Raw genomic sequence first — 19,210 nt, 5'->3', positions numbered from 1 at the left:
GAGGCATCAAGCAGGGCATTGCGGCTGGACTGCAGGAACGCTCTCAGACATCTTTGGGGCTCCCTCGGGTTCTTCTACAAACAGAGGCAATTTCAGCAGGGGTCGAGGACCGGTCATCAGTTTGGTATCCCCACAGTCCATTCCCCCTTTCTGAAGAAGGGGAAATCAGGGAGGCAGACCTATCTGAGGAGGAAGGTATGGCCCCCAACAAGCCTACCTGTATGGGACTTTTTCCACCTGCCCTGTTCAAATCATTGTTGGGCAAGGCTAAGGCCGCATCGGATCTGGGGGGCCAACTGGATGCTCCTGAAACCCCTGCACCAACCACTTCTGCCAGCGCTTGGTTCACAGAGCATAAGTTGGAGGCCAACACCATACCAGCTCCGCAGCTGTTCGTGGGCATGGCCCAGAGGCAATGGTCTTTACCTACATCTGGCCCAGTGTCTTCCACTACCGACATGTGCTTCTATAATGTAGCGGAGGGGCTTGATAAGTTTCTCCAATGGCCCACCGTGGACGCCCCAATAGCAGCTCTCTATTCCAACACCACGCTACCTGGTTCGCAAGAGGAGGTCCTCAAGCCTGAGGACAAAAGAGCTGACCAGACCCTCCACCGGGGACACCAGGCGGCGGCCTGAGCTGCCCGTGCCTCAACAGCCGCATCTTTTTTCTTTAGGTCCAGCCACTTCTGGCTATAGCAGCTCCAGGAGAGGATTCTGGCCGGTGATTCCAGACCTCACCAAGATCTCAATAAGATCATAGCTGCTGTTCAATTCTCTTCAGACGCCACTCTTAGTGCCATGAGGTTCGCCTTCCGGGCCATGACCTCCTCAGTGGCCTCCCGCAGACTTCTATGGTTGCGACAATAGCAGACTGACATGAGGCATAAGCGGCGAATGACAGCTTAGCCCTAGAAAGGGGGGGCTTTATTCGGGGATGTCCTCACGCCATTATTAATTGAGAGAAAGGACAAACGTAAGATTTTGCCCTCAAACAGTAAGAAAGGGTTATCCTGCCTGGGCCCCTACCCCAGAAGGCAGCAGTTTAGGCAACACGAGTATCGGGGTTCATTTCAAAGCTTGGATTACAATCCCACAGGGTTTCGATCACAGGGCGGCTTTGGCCAACGCCAACACCAACGCCAGCAGGCTTATAGACAGCAGAGGGCCAATCAGGCCAAACAGCCCTTTCGGAGCAGGGGAAACCGATACTACTGTAAACTATAAGCTGTCCCAGGATCGGTTCCCCATTGGTTGGCGTTTGCTACATTTTGCAGATCAGTGGGATTCCACCACTTCTGACAGTTGGGTTAGATCCACAGTTAGGGCAGGTTTATCCCTTGAGTTCATCCCCCCCCCTCCCCGGCCAGGTTTTTTATTTGTTCCCCCGTTTCCTGCAATCCGCAAAGACAACTCCTGATGCGCTTGGTTATCCAGCACCTTTTGGACATTGATGCCATCCAGATGGTGCTAGTGGCCCAGCAACATCGGTTTTACTCCGTTCTGTTCGTTATCCTCAAGTCCTCTGGAGGATGGGGGACTATTTTGGATTTAAAGCGGCTTAATAGGTACCTACAATATGAGGTTTAAAATGCATTCTTTGCAAACAATATTAGAAGGGTTAAGGCAGAGGGATTTTCTTACCTCTATTGACATAACGGAGGCGTACTTGCATGTACCCATCCTCCAGGGGCACTAACGTCACCATCAATTTTTGCGCTTCTGTTATGGAAATTGTCAATACCAATACAGAGCCTTGCCCTTTGGACTTTCTTCGGCTCCTTGAGCCTTCACTAAGATTTTGGCCACACTGGCTGCACATCTGAGGACCGTACCCATTCGGCTACAATGCTATCTAGATGACATTTTGTGCAATCAGGCTCACTAGACCAGGCCAGGTTCAATCTATCTATCACGATACAGGTTCTCCAGTCCCATGGGTTCTCCATTAATGGAGATGAGTCATTTTACTCCCACCACCATGATTCTACACCTGGCGACTTGGACTGACACGTTGCTGGAGCAGATATTCCTCTCTAAGGAGAGACTGGACAACCTCCGGCAACTGGTAACCCAGGTCGAGAGGGAGAATAGGGTCTCTTTGGCCTCTCTCTCAAAACTGCTGGGGAAGATGGTATCTACCATTACAATTGTACCCTGGGCTAGGCTACACACCAGGGATCTGCAATGGTTCCTTTTGCCCTTTCAAAAGAAATGAACCAGCACATCTCTGACTAAAGTCACCATACTGAGGGAGGCCTGTCGGCCCCTACGATGGTGGAGGTCCCCGGTCATTAATAAGGGGTGCCACTTTAAGGTGGAGAATAGAGTCACGATTACTACAGACGCGAGTCTCCATGGCTGGGGGGCACACGTTGAGCAACATATAGCGCAAGCCCAGTGGAGCACGGAGGAGGCAGCCCAGAGCATTAATCTGCTGGAGCTCAGAGCCATTCGCCTGTCCCTACAGAGCTTCACCCACTTCATCCGAGGTCAGCATGTCTTAATCCTGACTGATAACATGACTACTAAAGCACATCTGAACAGCCAGGGGAGCACTAGATCGAAGCAGCTAATGAGGGACGTCAGTGAACTAGATTGCTGGGTAACCTCCTTTCCATTACAGCTGAGCACATTTCTGGGGTAGACAATGTTCGAGCCGATTGGCTCAGTAGGTCCTCAATTGACCAGGCCGAATGCAGACTGCACTCTTATCTCTTCCAGAAGATCATGCATCGCTTTGGGGTTCCGGACATGGACCAGTTTGCCTCCCCGACCAATTCACAACTGCCTAGGTACCTTACGAGGTTCCATATGCCGAGTGCAGAGGGGATGGACGCCCTTCGTTATCCCTGGCCCCGGGGACTCCTGTATGCCTTTCCACCGATTCCAATGATGGCCAGGGTCATCTGCAAACTCATCTCCATCAGGGCAGACATCATCCTACTTGCCCCTCATTGGCCGTGGTGGCCTTGTTTCTACGACCTACAAGCCTTGTCCGTGGAGCGACTGTGGAGGATCCCGCTGGACAGAGCATCCCTCAGTCAGAGATCGCTGGAGCATCTGGACTCTCAGTGGCTCCAGCTGACCACCTGGCGATTGAGCGGGGAGCTCTAAGACAAGACAGTTTCTTCTCCAGGGTCATTGACACTATCCAGGCCTCTAGGAGGCCCTCGATGGACCATATTTATAATGCAACATGGAGGATCACACCTTCCATTGCATCTGTTCCTCAGGTCCTGGAGTTTCTCCAAGACGGACTGGTAAAGGGGTTATCTCCTAATACTATTAGGCTGCTGGGAAGAACTCGATAGGTAAATAAAATGCCAAATCCAGTATCAACATTTGGCCAACTATACAATGAACCATTTTATATTTTATAGGCCCAGGACAATTCCCCTTCACTCAATACAGCCCAGGCAAGCCAAATGTTGGGCATACCTGGTCTATAGCAATATTATGCTAATAGTATTTGTACCATCTGATATCAATATGTAAATAGAATAAATGATGCAAATAATAGAGAAATTTGTCCACTGCATCCAACTGGACTGAGATTTTTTCTTACAAATATATAACAAATATCCTATCCAATTCCATTTTCTACAATATGTCAACCGAAAGGTATAAACCCAGTTAAAATCAATCCTGGGGATGTCCCATTGCTTAGTACAAAGATGCATGGGAATATCTGACTGTTTGGGTATGGCAAAAGACAGACTTCAGGCAAGCCAGGACTAATAGCATTAACTAATAAAATAATCCATTTTATAAAAATCAACTGACACCCCCCCCCAATCTACATATCCCAAACATTCTCTTATGCACAAATCATTGCAATACAATGAAATGCAGAGACATGAATCAAAAGCTAAAGTTTATTATATTGAGTTCACATATAAATTTAATGAAAATTAAACTATTCTGATGACTTTGTTATCATGTCTCTTTTTTCACCATAATCTCATAAAAATTACAACATTTCTGCCATAGACTAGATGGCAGAGATGGGTTTCCACATAGTAAGCCAAAACTTTATATGAATGAACCTAGATACTGAGATTTGGCCACTAATACAGACCTGTATTATTTTATTCAGAAATCAGCTCACCTTCCATCAGCTTCATCTTGACCTTCTATATCAAAACGCAATCTCTTCAAAGGCTTAGGAGTGGTGCTTAGTTCAGCGTTCCGTTTGAGATGACGATCACTGTTACATACCATCTTGTTTATCTTTTCAAACTTTTCAGAACTCTAGAATACCAAGAAGATAATTTAAAATTTAAATTAAAAAATAATTTATTTTTACATATGGGTGGATAAGTATTAATTGGAATTCCTTTAAGAGAAAATATAAATGGGGCCCTTAAAACAAATTGGTTGCATATTCCAAGCCTCTACGCATGCTCTTGTTCAGAATGCCGAGCAACCAAGAGTAACAGCTTTATAATTTTTTGAGTGTCCCTGGCAGAAAGAAGGAATTAATTTTGATTAATCAGTGGAATGACTTGCCTCCAACACTCAAGGTTTTTAAGAAGAGATTGGACAACTGTTTGAAATGGTATAGGGTTTCCTGCTTGAGCAAGGGGTTGGACTAGAAGATCTCCAAGGTCCCTTCCACTTCTGTTATTCTGACCTTCTGTTAAGGTAGGAGAAGCCATCTTTCTTCCGACCCAAACAGATCTTGCTCTGCTCTATTGCGTAGCACTAAAAAGCTGAAGCTTAGCACTGTTTCCTCCCAACGACGGCTATTTCTGGCTGCATCTTAAAAGCGGGTTGGGAGCCACTAGGCTTAAAGAAATGGCAATATTTTTTTATTTCGTTCCAGAATATCCCTGAAGACCACATAAAGTATATATATAGTTCTGGAGCCTGGGGAAGGCTCTGATGGATGCTCAGTGTCGGGCACAGAGATAGAGCCAGGGCCGTCCAGCATTTTCCAGGCACAGAGGCAGCTGCCTTTGGAGTCAGAGATGAGTAAGAAGGAGAGACAGCTGGGGCCTGTTCCAGATGCGCATATGCGCAGAGCAGATAGGAGAGGTGAACAACGGAGGACAATGAGCCGGCTCAGGAAGCAAAACAAATGTGGATGCTGAATGGCCCCTCCCTGACTCTACAATCTTTTGCACAACCATTACCTATGGCCCTATTTGAACCCTTTTCCTACTAATGAATGTCTGTTCTTTACTAATAGGTGGAAATAAAACATCTGGTAATTTTGGACCAGAAAAACAGGCAAGAGGAAACCTAGTGTCATGGCCGCTTTGGAGCCTGGTTCAAAGGAGTTGTAATTGTGACCATGCAATGGGGATAGCACGTTTAGAAAGGCCAGGAGCTGAGGACAATGCTGTCCCAGGTCCCGAAGGCATTGAGGGGGAGGGGGTGTCAACCAGATGAAGAGCTACCTGCACTCATAGACACACGGGAGGATCGGCTACTGACAAGCAGCAGTACTGATAAGCAGCAGATCCCCTCTGATGAGGAACAGCTGCCTCCCCCCCCCTCGATCCAAGGGCACGAGGGCCTATGCAGAGCATAGGCAAGCTCGGAGAAGGGCTGTGAGGCTACTCAGGAGAAGGCTGCCCCAACCCTCCATCACAAGGAACACCTGGAATGGATTGACTTAAGGAGAAGCTATAGGGATTTAGTCTTTGCCAGGAACAATTGTTTGTTTTGGCTTACACTCCCCCGGCCTTGACTCATGCCTTTTGCCTTGCCCTGACGACTGTCTTTTGTCTCGTGCCTTGACTTTGCCTTGTGGAGTACAGTGTGTCTTGTGAACTCGCTTAGCTGGATGGACTCTTGGGACCCTGGAACTCAGATTGTGAGCGTGCTCCTACTCTGTGGACTTTTTTTGTTATATATGGGTTGTTTGGGGGAAGAGAGGTGGCTGTCTTCAGGGTAGCATGGGGTGGAGCCTTACCGGTCGTTAGAGGGTTGTTTGTTGGAACTTATAGCAATAAAGGTGTCTCTAGAGGCCTGCTTTGCCTTGATCATCTACGTCATAAAGCCTTGTGCCTTGTTTTTTCTTCCAGTGTCAACTATGACTTTAGATTATGTTTCATCAAAAAATATAAGGAGAAACAAAACCTCAGCTAAATTTATATATTTAATTTAAATAATTAAATATATTTAATTTAAATAATTACTCAAAACAGGAAACTTACCCCAAAGGATTCACCAATTGAAACCAATATTCTGTGGGACAAGATAAAAAATATATTTAATATTTTTTCTAGAAATGACGTTTGAGACTAAACACTATATAGATATAAAAGCTATATTAATATAAAGCAATTTATATAACATTGTCCAGTTGTAGTATTACCCATGCTTTCCTGAAAGCAAGATCAGGTCTTATTTTCTTTGAGGCCCTAAAATAAGCACCAGGGCTTATTTTCGGGGGTCTTTCTCCCCACTTCTGCTTGCTCGTGGTGGGGCCGGAGGCCTTGCAGTATGCCAGTGCCTTGGTCGCGATGGGGGGGGGGCTGGAGCTGCTCCACGCATCCCACATCGGTTTATCTCAGGTCCTCCGGAACCAGCCCATCTACACCCCGATACCTGCCTCAACTCTCAGCTGAGGCATTGGCACACCCCTCAGTCTCCTCCATTGCAGCCATGAGCAAGCAGAAGAAGTGGGTGGACTCCTGTACATTGATGTTGGTGCTGCCGCCACAAGGCAAGTATCGGGGCAAGCAGCGCCAGCCCCCCCCACATCACGGCCAAGGCACTACAAACAACCAGACAGAATGGGCAGCCGGGAAGCTGCGCAGGCTCTTAAGTAGGGGTTATTTTGGGGATAGGGCTTATATATAGGCGCAAGCATAAAAAACCATACTAGGGCGTATTTGGGGGGCAGGGCTTATTTTTAGGAAAAACATTGTATATAGATAATATTAATATCTATCTTACTAATTCCCAATGCTTCAACAGGACCCACTTTCTGAAGTCAGAAAAGCCAAAAAGAAATATTCTAAAAAGGAGATGCACTCATTAAATTTTGATTATGCCAAAGTCAAAAGCGCATCCAGAAATTATTCAAACATGTAGATAAATTAATCTGGATTTGATTTTTGCTTCAATTTTTGGAGATTCATAAAGATAAATTTTGAGTTTTATTAATCCAAATTTTTTTAAGAGTTAATCATGATTTTCAGCTTGAGATGGAATAGATACCTTCTCTGACAATAAATCTAAAATGGTCATTCTAAAGGTTGTACCACAAAACTGCGGAGGACAAAATCGCGGTCGACGAAAGCGCGTATGTGACGTCATCACAGCGCGACAAAAAAGATCGAAAAAGATCGAAAAATGTAAAAATAAAGCTAAAACCTTCCCCTAACCCCCCCAAACCTAACCCTAAACCTAACCCTAAACCTAACCCTAAACCTAACCCTTAACGTAACGAAAAACCTAACGCTAACCCTTAACCTAACGCTAAACGTAACGCTAACGCTCTAACCCTAACCCTTAACCTAACCCTAACCCTTAACCTAACCCTTACCTTTATGTGAATCGGCTTGCTGTAATTTAATTTTTATTTCAATTTTTCGATCTTTTTCGTCGCGTTGTGATGACGTCACATACGCAATTTCGTCGACCGCGCTTTTGTGGAACGCGCTTTTGACGGGTCACGCATTCTAAATACTCAAATCATATTCATGAGGCTTAACCTTTAAACATAATTGTACCTGAAATGTTTTTTCTTCCCAATAATAATCAGAAAAATACATGAAAGTTCTGTGAAACAGTCTTCTCATTCATGTTTTGTCACATATGTAGTTACTAGGAAAATATTCAAGCCTCAACAGGTTTTACTTTAAAATAAGCTTCCCTGGTCAGTCAGTGAGTTTATCTGCCAGAATGCCCTAAAACCTGCCCAGAAGCAGTCAGCTTAAACTGGGTGGGAAGCGCTTGCTTATTTACACAACTTTTGCGGAGAAGGGAAGGGCAGATTCCCTTTCAAAGAACAGCTCCATCTTCTTTGCTCCATCTGGTGCCCTACAGTTTCTCTAGCCCTTGTGTTGAGTAATGTCATATTAGCATTAGGACAAAGTAGCTCTGTTTTTATTTCTTTGGGGCAAGCTCTCTTTCAGCCCAGTGTTAATGTGTTCTGTGAGCACTATTTTTCACTACTCTCGGGTTTTGATATTTTTTTTTTAGCATCTTTTCAGAAAAACTGTATTTTACAATAAAATATGAGTAAAAACTGCAGCAAAATAAGGGGTTATTAGTTGATGGAAACTGGATCCGTCTCTAATCAAGAATGGGCGCTGCTGTTCACATCAGCAATTGAAGCCAGCTACGTGAGTGTCAGAGCGGCAAAATAGCAATTACTAGTAAGCAGCAGGGATGGCAGTAAGCAAGCCAAGAGAAAGGGAGATAGAACTGATCACTCTTTCCTATTAGCTATTTGAATCTATGGTTCCCTTGGCCTCATTAGAAGTCCCCCGTAGACAGCTCAAGATTAAAGTCCACATGAGGCTCTATTAGCCCACTAACAAATACATTAAAGTCTAGGAAACTATGAATGACATTCACATTACATCCAGAATATCTATATAGAATATATATATAATCTTTGGGATCAAGATTTCTTTTGAGGGTGAGGGTGTGCAGATTGTACAAACAACTTTTTATGTCTAATCAAATAGATATTTCCTACAATGGAAGACAAACAGAATGTGATCACTTCTATTAAAACTGAAAAATATCTATCTAGCTTAGGTTGGTGTTTGATTTAGTTGCTTAAAGGAATAATTTACTAACCTTGTTCTGGGTGTCATTTTTGTGGGTGACAATAGCCCTTCAGAAAATTTGCTGGGATTCTTCAAAGGTGAGACATAGATGTTATTTCCAGCAGAAACACGTAAAGGAGAATTAGAAAACTTATAAGGGCTCTGTAGAATGTGAGGAATGGGTGTTAATGTTGGAGGCTGGAAGATGAAATTTTAAATTAGCGCTATGGGGATTTGTCAATTTTTATTGAGAAATATTCATTAGAGGATAGATGCATAATTACTTACCCTATTGGAAGCATATTGCAAAATATTAGTTTTCAGTCTTTGCATAAATACCATGTTGTAGAAGACTATAATGGAATCGTATTGTCCTTCCCTGATCAACACACACTTGAATGTCTAGGTGAAATTGATTAGAAATTTAAGCATCAGCCCTCTATAACAACTTCTTCCAGTAGTTGTATGTTTGTGATATCTCTGTTATACTTAATTTGTACAGGATTTTCCTTCTTTGAAAAATTCTCATGCTCACACTCCCTCCCCCAACAATGTTAGCTTCCTTAACCTGATGATTTATTCAGAAAATGTTTGGTCCTGAATGAATTAAAAATATAATGAATAAATTACTGTTCAGTGAATTTCACTTTTTTTAATCATCCTTTTCAAATGCTTTAGACAGGTGGTATGCTGAATAAAATGTGAGGGACGTATTTTTAACTGGCATCTCATGCTTGGATATAGTGATATACTGATTAATGTTGACATTATACTTAGTTTTTGACCACATATTCATTTGGAATTTTGAGAACATGTGGCATTCTTGCAAAATGAATAATCTGGCGAATATTTCTAACTGCTAGCAGAAAGGCAAGTTAATAAAATTGTTTCCTGCCACAACTGATAGAAGATGTCAGAGATAACATCCATAAATCAGTGATGTCTAAAAGCTTCTGGTTGTTTACTATTGTTGCAAAGGTACTCAAGACAAAATAAGAGTTTTAATACAAATAATCCTAAAAAGTGTCCCATACCTCTTGATTTGCATTGTTGAGTTCCTTGTATGCTGTCACAATAGTTTTAAACCTGAGATCAATATTCTTCACCTTACATATGCCATACATGGAGCACATCATAATCTGTTTAAATACAGAGAGGAGCCATCAAAATTCGTCATTAAAAAAAGTTCAGTCCCGGCTTTTCAGGAATGGAAAAAGCTTTGAGACCTTAGCTATTGGAGCTACTTTAATTTAATTTTAGTTTAATTTTAAAAATATGTAAAGTTTATTTAAACAGTTGAAATAACAAACATAACAAGGTAATAAAATTATAAGAATAATAAAACTATGTAATATTGAATACCATTTTAACAAAAAAAAAAAACCAAAATCTTTTAAACATTGTACTCCAAAATAATTGGGGCAGCAACCTGAGAAAGGTTCGTGTAGATATTTAACAAGAGAAATAGATATGGCGCACCAATTATATGCCAAACTTGGGAATGATATTGAATCCCTTAGTTCCTAAATTTACCACTCTAAATAGGGATACTAGCTTTCAACGATAAATAATCCTGAAGGAACATAATGGATTCATACTCCCTCTAATCTTGTCTCACCATTTGTGTGTTACTGCTTGTTTCTCACATACTTTGGCCATGTCATGCGGGGAAATTCACTGAAGAAAGCAACTATGTTTGGAAGAGTTAGCAAAAAAGGAAACCTGGCTATCAAAAGGAAACGGTTGCTGGACACCATCAAAGCTGTCAGCAGCCAGAGCACAGAAAAGCTCAAAGCAGTCCAAGATTGAAAGATGTGGAGAGATCTGGCTCACAGAACTGCCAAGAGACGAACATGACTGAAGGGATAACAACATCATTTCTTTTTGCTTGCCTATCATCAAGTTTCTGATAGGCCTAAGGCAATGTAATGTAACAATGTTATGTAAAATTGCCATTGTTTAAGCATGGAAAAATCTAAATGAAAAAAAGTAAAATAGTAAAAGAGCCCATCCAGTCAAATATATTACCTGGTCTAAGTGTCTGTCTTTCATCAGTTCATATTCATTTTGCAGTGTGTGATGAAAAAGGGTCCATATCAAATGTTCAAGTTCAGGATGGTCAGGCAGAAGACGCAAACACAAGTTATTTAATCGTCTATAAGCCAAGCAATACACTGGAAGAGAGAATTGTTTATAAATTATAAACAAGGTCAAATCAATATTTATATTTATACAGACACAGGGAGATAATGTAATATAATGTACAGAATAATTTAAGAGTTTACTCCAGGAATGTAACAAGGTGTATGTATTATTTTAATCACACCAAAAATTATATTAGCTTGTACAAAGATAGTATATTTATTGAGAAACAATCACTTTTGAGAATGGTATAGAAGCTCTTCTTTTCTAATAACTCTGCTGTGATTTCAGCAGAAGTGTTTTTAGTAATCTGAGATCATTGCTTGAATTTGCAGGAACATATTAGGAATTAGTCATATATAATAATGAAATAATGTTTTAATTCGGTAAAACTATATGTAACCTGTTTCCCTGAAAATAAGACCTTCCCAGATAATAAGCCCAATCAGGTCTTTGAGTGCATGCGCTAAAATAAGCCCTCCCCTGAAAATAAGGCCTCTTCGAAAATATTGTAATACAGCAGCAGCCATGAGGTGACTACGCTCTCCGCCTCCTGCACCTCAAAAATAACAAGACCCCCCTGAAAATAAGGCCAAGTGCTTATTTCAGGGGTCAAAAAAAATAAGACTCTGTCTTGTTTTCAGGAAAACACGGTAAGAAAATTTTGTGACTCATATGTCATGGGCAGGTAATTACAGAAGATATCAAGAAATGCATTAAAATGTTTAAGAAATATTGATAACTTACATAATGATATACTTCAGGACTATTTTTAAATTGCAAAAAAGTTAGTGGTAAAGGGAGGCAATGCATTAACTTAGAACCAAAACATGCCTTAAATATCTGTTCCGTCTCCAGTCCTTCCCTCCAGCCAGAAGTAGCTTTTGTCAGGCAAAAAAGACTGGCACGGGAGACTTCCTTGTGCAGTTGGCTCACCTGCTACCTTCATGATTTACTCTAGATCAGGGATGTCCAACCTGGCAACTTTGGATCTCAACTCCTAGAAGTCTGAGAGTTAAGGTCCACTAGTCTTAAAGTTGCCAGGCTTGGACATCCCAATCTAGATTCAACAAGAGATAATGTTGAAAAATAGTTTTTAAAATCCACCTACCTTTTTTATAGAAATATGACAAAGAAATAGATTTATGAGGTTTCTGAGATTGATTTAGCCCCACAGCCTGCGACTCCGGAGAAGAATATACAAAAGTGGAAGAAACTTTTTTCTTAGGGGACTTCATGGGAGAGAGATACCTTTAAAAAAAGGATACAGAGATACAGAATAAAAAGGGTAATATGGGTAATAATATTCTAGATCACAAGCCTAATTTTCAAAATGACTGGGTATAAGGTGAGCTACCGCCTCCTCCATTAATTTCTTTCCAATCCATCTCTCAATGACTGTTACTAATAAGACACAGCTCATACAACTAGAAAAATTGCAGACAAAACATCATATAGTATCTCTTTCCTGCTGCACTTCTTTGTTTACTGTCTTACCCTACTTACATTTTAATTCAAGTTAAACTTGCATTTGCTGTAAACCTCCTTAGATGCCATAATGTCTCAAAGATAGTAATATACAGAATAAAAATATCAGAAAGTAGCACTGTTCAAACAGATAAAAGGATGGTAAAGGATGCTGCAAAGTGCAAGATATGGAATCATGGATTTAAACTGCAGACTATCTGCATCTATAGGGGGAAGCAGATCAACAAAAACAACCTTGCATTAAGAAAAAACCTGCACACTCTTTTCTGCATTATAACGATATCTGCCTGCCCCCCAAAAAGCAAAGCTTGCAACACAACAGCAGAACACTACTTTCATGATTTTGACAAAATCAGCAAGTACTGAAGCTTATGATTACAGGAAAGCAAATTCTGAGTGAATATTAGAGAAATTCTTAAGAGAAAGTACCACTTGACAATGGTAACAGTTACCCAAATAGGTGGCAAGCTTCCGTTTCCTGCTGCATTATGTTCAAGCAGATGCTACACAACCATCTATCAGCAATATTTTAATCTGGATTCCCATAGAGGGTATCTCTGTATGAAAGTGGAAAATATTTCCTTTGAGGACCATCTTACTTACAAATCTGCAGCACTGTGGTTATGTTGATGAGGCTGAGTAAAATAGTTGGCAGGTTCGGGCTCATCAGCCTGCCCCTCTCGGTCTTTGGACTGCTTTATCAGTTCAAATAATGGTGAATTCTATAAAAGACACCAAACAATAATTACGTTTCTTATTTAAATTCTTCTTACTCATAACACAATAGTCTATCTTAGAAATGCTATTTATCAGTACTCAGAATGGAAGCTAACTTTCATATATGTTTCAAACATTTGTCAATACAGCTTTTAACCGCAAGGAATTTAGCAACTATAATACTTATATATGAAGTATATATGCATACAGAAAGCTGCATGTTAAGTTATTTAAATAATTATATTAGTAAATCACAAATTATGAAATATATAAAGAAATCAATGAGATATAAGCATACACAAATTTGTAAGACTTTGTAAGACTATCCTGATTTATTTTAATTTGTGTCACAAATAAGCTTGATTTCCACATTAATAATACCATGTCAAAATGTGCTATACTGAGTCCCAATAAGGTTCAATTCTATAAGCTTATAATATTAGATGGACAGGCCTTCTAAATCTTGCACTGCCAATTCTGGTTGCCAATGAAAAAAGGGCAGTGCTGCAGAGTACCATAATAGCATCCAAGTCCTGAAACTTCCTACATGTCTCTTATTCAAGTACTATGTAGGTATGACTCAAAGGAATACTTCTTATTTAACCCTGGAACGAAGATAAGGCCATATAAAGGAAAATGGCCAAGAAATGAATAGTAAAACAATTCCCAAATATTATACATCAGAATAACAATATTGCACAATGTTATCAAAAAGGCAATCTGTGATATAAACTTTTTCAAAATATTGGTAAGAACGAAGCATGCTCGGGGGTGATGAAATATTCTCTAAAAGTTGGGAAGGAACCAAAATCATAGCTGAAATTGAATGAAATAACCTCGAGGCTCATAGAATGCTGCACTTGTACACCTCAATTATCAACATCTGATTTAAAAACAATCAAAATAGCTTTTATTACTTCTAGCTTAAGTCATTGTACTATGGAGGCTCCCAAAATTAAACTATTTATTCTGTTGATAATTTTGCAAATAATGTATTCTATTGTTAAGAATCAAATATGAGAAATTATGTAGAGTGAAATGAGTATATTAAAGTACTTAAAAAGTGCAACCAATTTACACTATTCTTTCCAACTCTGTACACAGAAATTCATTTATATTAAGTAATAGTTCAAGTTTCTTTATTCTCTATAGGTCAACTTTTGTGATAAGCGACAACTAGTTAAATAATCAAAACTACCAAAATAGTGACAGAGCATGACACATACAGAACCTCTTCAGAAATGCTGTAGTACTAGTTCTCAAAGTAGGCAAACTGCTTTGTCTTTTGTCTAGAATTTTATGAATATAATAAAGAAATAATAAAAAGCGGCACCCAAGTAAAACAGTATCTATACAAAGATGTTACTTTTCTGGTGGAAAACCCCCATCTACTAATTACCTAAAGATAAGTGTGCATTATTTTTTTTAGGAATTCATTTACACATTTCCTCAGAAGTTTTTTAAAAATAGCATGTTTACAGAAAATGCCATATCAATTCTTCTAAGTGAGATATAGCACAATGCCACCACTAAGTGGTGCTTGGCTGTACGTTTCATAAATGGATTTTAAAGTAGTACATACATACATATCTATAGTACTTATGATCAAAGACAAATTTATAAAACACTTAAAATCTAACAAGAGTCTTTTCCATCCAATATATGATCAATAAACTGTTGTCATATTTTCTGAATGGTCCCACAAGAAATAAGATGCATTAAAATTCATATGAATTCACTTCATCTGCCCAGACTATAGAGCATTATAGAGCTGAATTTTAAAGGAACATTACTGAGCAGAGCCACACCCTACATCGCGAACTTTGTACCTTCTTTCACTTTTATCTAGGGAAAATATTTAGATAATCACATTTGTACATAAAGTTACAATATATTAAATTCTGTCCCACAGCATTAAGCATCCTATGTTTAGTTACATATAGGTGTATAGGAAATCAAGGTGAAACATTAATTAAGGCTTTCATAAAATAAAGACTGGTTTCAAAGTAGCTCAACTCTAAAGCTCATTTGAATCAACAAGGAAATGCTAGCTCAGAAAATGCAGCCGTTTAATGCAAAAAAATTAAAATGTTTTGAAAAATCTATAAGAACATTATCACAGCAAAAATATTCTTATTTATAGAGTTTGCCTGCGCACTGCTCCTGGGGGTGCAGCAGGCAAACACTGTCTGCGTGGAGCTCCTGGCAGTGTGGGGTATCAAAAGGTGGTGCACAGTGGGGGTGGGGGGCAGCCAAACTCCCCATTCGGCATCATGCAAGCAGAGGCAGGGGAGAGGCAGCAGCCAAACTGCCAGTTAGGTGTCAGACCAAAGTCCAGGTGCGGAGACAATGGTGGGGGTGAAAATGGGAACGGGGTGAAAGTAGAAAGCCAGAGGCCCATTGGCCAGGAAGAATCGCTGGGGGAGGGCCAGCAGAGGAGGAAAGCTGGCTGTAAATGGGCTGAGGCAGGTGGCTGGAGGTGAAGGAGGCACGGCCAAGGAAACACTTATGTTTAAGACTAATAAAGTTTAAGTCTCTAAAATAAATTCAGTCTAGCAAAGATTTCAAGAGAGTTTAAAAAAAGTGATTATCATACTGAGTTATATGCACACTTTCCAATACAAATATTTGTGACTAAAATCTTTTCAACTAAACACCTTAAAGCAGAATTGAAAACTGAAACCTTTTGTAGCTCAGCCCCTTCTTCCTGTGATGTTATCATGTAAGTTGAGTAAGCATGGGTAGGACTTTTTGTTTAATCTTCTCTGAAGACGGAAACGCATAATAGCAGAGTAGCATCTGAGGAAGGAGCTGAAATTCAGCAAGAAAGGACATGCTTCGGAATTTTATTCCATCGTACAGTTCAACGACAAGAAGATTGAAAACTGCAACACAGTGATGAAACCTGGACGTCTATTTTCCTAGGAGTTTCAAAGTTACTTGATTTAAGTTTACAAAGGATTTATTTGTAATATTTTTTTATTTCCAATATTTTTTCCAGTGAATGAGAAGGAGCAATCTCAACATTTGAAGAAATTACATTTTGGATTTTAATTAATTTGAAGGATAATGTTCCTTATTTCTGAAATTTACTACTGTCTAGATTTGTGAACAGGAACAACTAACATTTTTGGAAGAAAGGAATGACATATTGATCAATAGAACTGGCTTATTGAACATGAAAATTTCAAATAATGTGGACCCAAGTGAAGGGAAAGACTAGATTTACAAACCATCTGAGGATTTACTACAGCTGTAACAAAGGTACAGACTTACTGAGGAATTTTGTAAATAAATAATTGTCATTATGGTGGCAAATTCCAACTGTACTGTTCAAGACTCCTTTAAATATACTTTATATGGCTATGTGTTTAGTATGGTATTTGTCCTTGGTTTAATATCAAACTGTGTTGCTATTTACATCTTTACGTGCACACTAAAAATCAGAAATGAAACTACAACGTACATGCTTAATTTAGCAATATCAGATCTCCTTTTTGTGTTTACATTACCATTCAGAATTTACTCTTTTGCATCGAAAGACTGGCCATTTGGAGATGTACTATGCAAGATTTCTGTCACACTGTTTTATACAAACATGTATGGGAGCATTTTGTTTTTAACCAGTATCAGTATTGACCGTTTTTTAGCAATTGTATATCCATTTTGGTCAAAGACAATCAGAACAAAAAGAAATGCAAAGATCATCTGCATTATAATTTGGATAATTGTGACAACAGGAAGCATACCAGCAAGTTTCTTTCAATCCACCAATGCTCGTGTTAGTACTGAAGGATGGAAACACAATACATGTTTTGAACACTTCTCTGAAAAAACTTGGAAAACCTACCTTTCAAGAATTATTATTTTCATTGAAACAGTAGGCTTTTTTATTCCTCTCATACTGAATGTGACATGCTCTGCAATAGTTATAAGGACATTAAATAAGCCAATTACACTGACCAGGAATAAATTAAGTAGAAAAAAAGTTCTACGAATGATACTTGTTCACTTACTGATCTTCTGTTTCTGTTTTGTTCCTTATAACATCACCCTAATATTTTATGCCCTGATGAGAACTCAAGCATGGGTTAATTGTTCAATTGTTACTGCTGTTAGAGTTATGTATCCAATCACTCTGTGTATTGCTATTTCAAACTGTTGTTTTGACCCTATAGTATATTATTTTATTTCAGCCAGTATTCAAAATTCAATAAAAATAAAAACTTCATCAACTAGAAGACAGAGATTTTCTGAAACTCAAGTTTCTGATACTCAAGTTCGATCCCAAGCATTAAAAGCAAGAGTACTGGACATTGAATCTACTATATAAATGGTGTTGACAGAGTTAGAAAATAGAATGTTCAAGAATGTTCTTATTTTTTCTTCAAATATAGTTAAATTGAATTTAAAAGTTGTGAATTTTAAACACTATTTTTAATCTGTAAGCTGTTGTTTCATGAAATTTATATTATCAAATTAGAAAAATATTTCGTCTATGTGGATTTAAAAGAAAATATTTTTATTATTCAATATCTTAGGAAAAGGAGGTGTTATAATAAAGTGCTAATAGCTTTCCTTATTATCCAATAAATTGTTTTCTTTCTTATGTTACCAGTTTCAATATTAACATCATTGACAATTTAACATTTTATTCAAAGGTAATTTACTACTGAAAAGACTGTGGAACTGTATAATAAATTCTATCATGTAAAAGTGAAGAGAAATAGTTTATGGTGATTGTTTATGAACCTTGGTAAAATCTTGTTTATTTGAATTATGAAGTATTAAACATAACCTTCAACTATCACATGGAATTAACAAGTTCTAAGTGATATATTATTGTCTGAAAAGTTTTGGTGACAGTTGAAAAAATTCCTACTGTGAATGAGAAAATATTTGCATAGCCTTTGGACAGAATATTATGAGATTTTCAGATACATTTTTGGGATGTTAGTTAATTGCAGCAAAAAACTGGAATTATATTGTACCTTAGGAGTGGGATCCTCAACCTCTGGGCCATGGCTCACTACTGTGCCGTGGCTTATTCATAATTTGGCCGTGTGAGTGGCTGGCCAGAGCATGCAAGCACGCAAATCAATTTGTGTGAGCAATGGGCTGGCCAGAAATGCCTGCTGCCCTGCCACTCACACAACCGGAGCTGCGCATGCATATGCTACCCTGCCACTCATGCTATCCAGTTCCCCTCTCCCCCCCCCCAACCAGGCCGCCAAACCACAAAGGTTGGGGACTACCGCATAAGAAAGACACATAAGCATCTTTCACATAAGCATCTTTCTAAGTAGATAAGTTATTATATTTTTTAATTGTTTTAGCTAGTAATAATAGAGAACAATTAATGCACTAAGTTCACAATATAAGATACTGTTCATTTACTTTTAGCTTAAAATATGAACCTAGCTATACAGGTAGTTCTCAATTTATGACCACAATTGACTCCAAAAATTTTATTGCTAAGTTAAATGAGTTTTGTTAAGTGAGTTTTGCCCCATTTTATGACCTTTCTTGCCACAGTTATTAAGTGAATCACTGCAATTGTTAAGTCAGTAACACAGTTGAAAAATGAATCTGGCTTCCCTATCAACTTTGCTTGCCAGAGTGTTGCAAAACACTGCAACCATCAAATACATTCCAGTTGCCACGTGTCTGAATTTTGATTATGTGATGAATGAGAATGCCGCAAAGGTCTTAAGTGTAAAAAAACAGTCATAAGTAACTTTTTCCAGTGCTGTTGCAACTTCAAATTGTCACTAAATGAATGGTTATAAGTTGAGGACTACCTGTAGTGATATAGCTATACAATTTATTTTGATTTATAAACTTCACAACTTAGGGTTTTTTGAGTACCTGGCTAATTGTGGCTTATTGAGCAATCCATAGTTTTAAAAAATGAAATAAGTGAGTAAACTATCATGAGATTCCAATATTTTTTTCTTCTGGTCTATACTTTACACATTTATTCCCTTTAATTTTACTGTTTAGTTTGATTAGTTATTAAAAGATAGCTGAGAGCTCAGATAGATTTTTATATATTGTGCTGGAGGTAACACATCCTGTAAATTGCACAATTTCATTTGGAAACTACTATCGAGCAGCCATTAATTG

The 19,210-nt window shown here is 39.0% G+C and overlaps 3 protein-coding genes across 5 annotated transcripts in view; 2 read left to right on the top strand and 1 right to left on the bottom strand.

Annotated features, from left to right (window-relative positions):
• LOC106543705 (RCC1 and BTB domain-containing protein 2) overlaps positions 1 to 5,976 on the top strand; it is a 62,593-nt gene extending 56,617 nt beyond the window's left edge. The window contains exon 13 of the mRNA XM_087716643.1: positions 5,194 to 5,976. Coding sequence (XP_087572769.1) covers positions 5,194 to 5,250 — 57 coding nt within the window. The 3' untranslated portion in view covers positions 5,251 to 5,976. The remainder of the gene's footprint in view (positions 1 to 5,193) is intronic.
• LOC148045581 (retinoblastoma-associated protein-like) overlaps positions 1 to 19,210 on the bottom strand; it is a 62,956-nt gene that overhangs the window by 3,606 nt on the left and 40,140 nt on the right. Inside the window, exons 2-10 of one of the 3 annotated variants that reach the window (XM_087716646.1) lie at positions 15,768 to 15,895; positions 12,971 to 13,089; positions 11,991 to 12,130; positions 10,766 to 10,911; positions 9,772 to 9,876; positions 9,026 to 9,139; positions 8,769 to 8,935; positions 6,167 to 6,197; positions 4,111 to 4,253 (exon numbers count right to left, since the gene is read on the bottom strand). In XM_087716646.1, the coding sequence (XP_087572772.1) occupies positions 4,111 to 4,253; positions 6,167 to 6,197; positions 8,769 to 8,935; positions 9,026 to 9,139; positions 9,772 to 9,876; positions 10,766 to 10,911; positions 11,991 to 12,130; positions 12,971 to 13,089; positions 15,768 to 15,806 (1,004 nt within the window). In that variant the 5' untranslated portion in view covers positions 15,807 to 15,895. The remainder of the gene's footprint in view (positions 1 to 4,110; positions 4,254 to 6,166; positions 6,198 to 8,768; positions 8,936 to 9,025; positions 9,140 to 9,771; positions 9,877 to 10,765; positions 10,912 to 11,990; positions 12,131 to 12,970; positions 13,090 to 15,767; positions 15,896 to 19,210) is intronic. The other 2 variants (XM_087716647.1, XM_087716645.1) reach the window with 2 other exon arrangements.
• LOC106543704 (lysophosphatidic acid receptor 6) lies at positions 16,342 to 17,698 on the top strand. Its single transcript, XM_087716648.1, has one exon. The coding sequence runs from the start codon at positions 16,392 to 16,394 to the stop codon at positions 17,415 to 17,417; it is 1,026 nt and encodes a 341-aa protein (XP_087572774.1). The 5' UTR covers positions 16,342 to 16,391; the 3' UTR covers positions 17,418 to 17,698.

Source organism: Thamnophis sirtalis, unplaced genomic scaffold, assembly GCF_051295495.1.
Source record: "Thamnophis sirtalis isolate CommonGarterSnake01/CBP01778 unplaced genomic scaffold, rThaSir2_p1.2 scaffold_5, whole genome shotgun sequence".
NCBI classification, from domain to species: domain Eukaryota; kingdom Metazoa; phylum Chordata; class Lepidosauria; order Squamata; family Natricidae; genus Thamnophis; species Thamnophis sirtalis.
The sequence above is the reverse complement of the archived record's forward strand: the minus strand, read 5'-3'. Positions and strand labels throughout refer to the sequence as shown.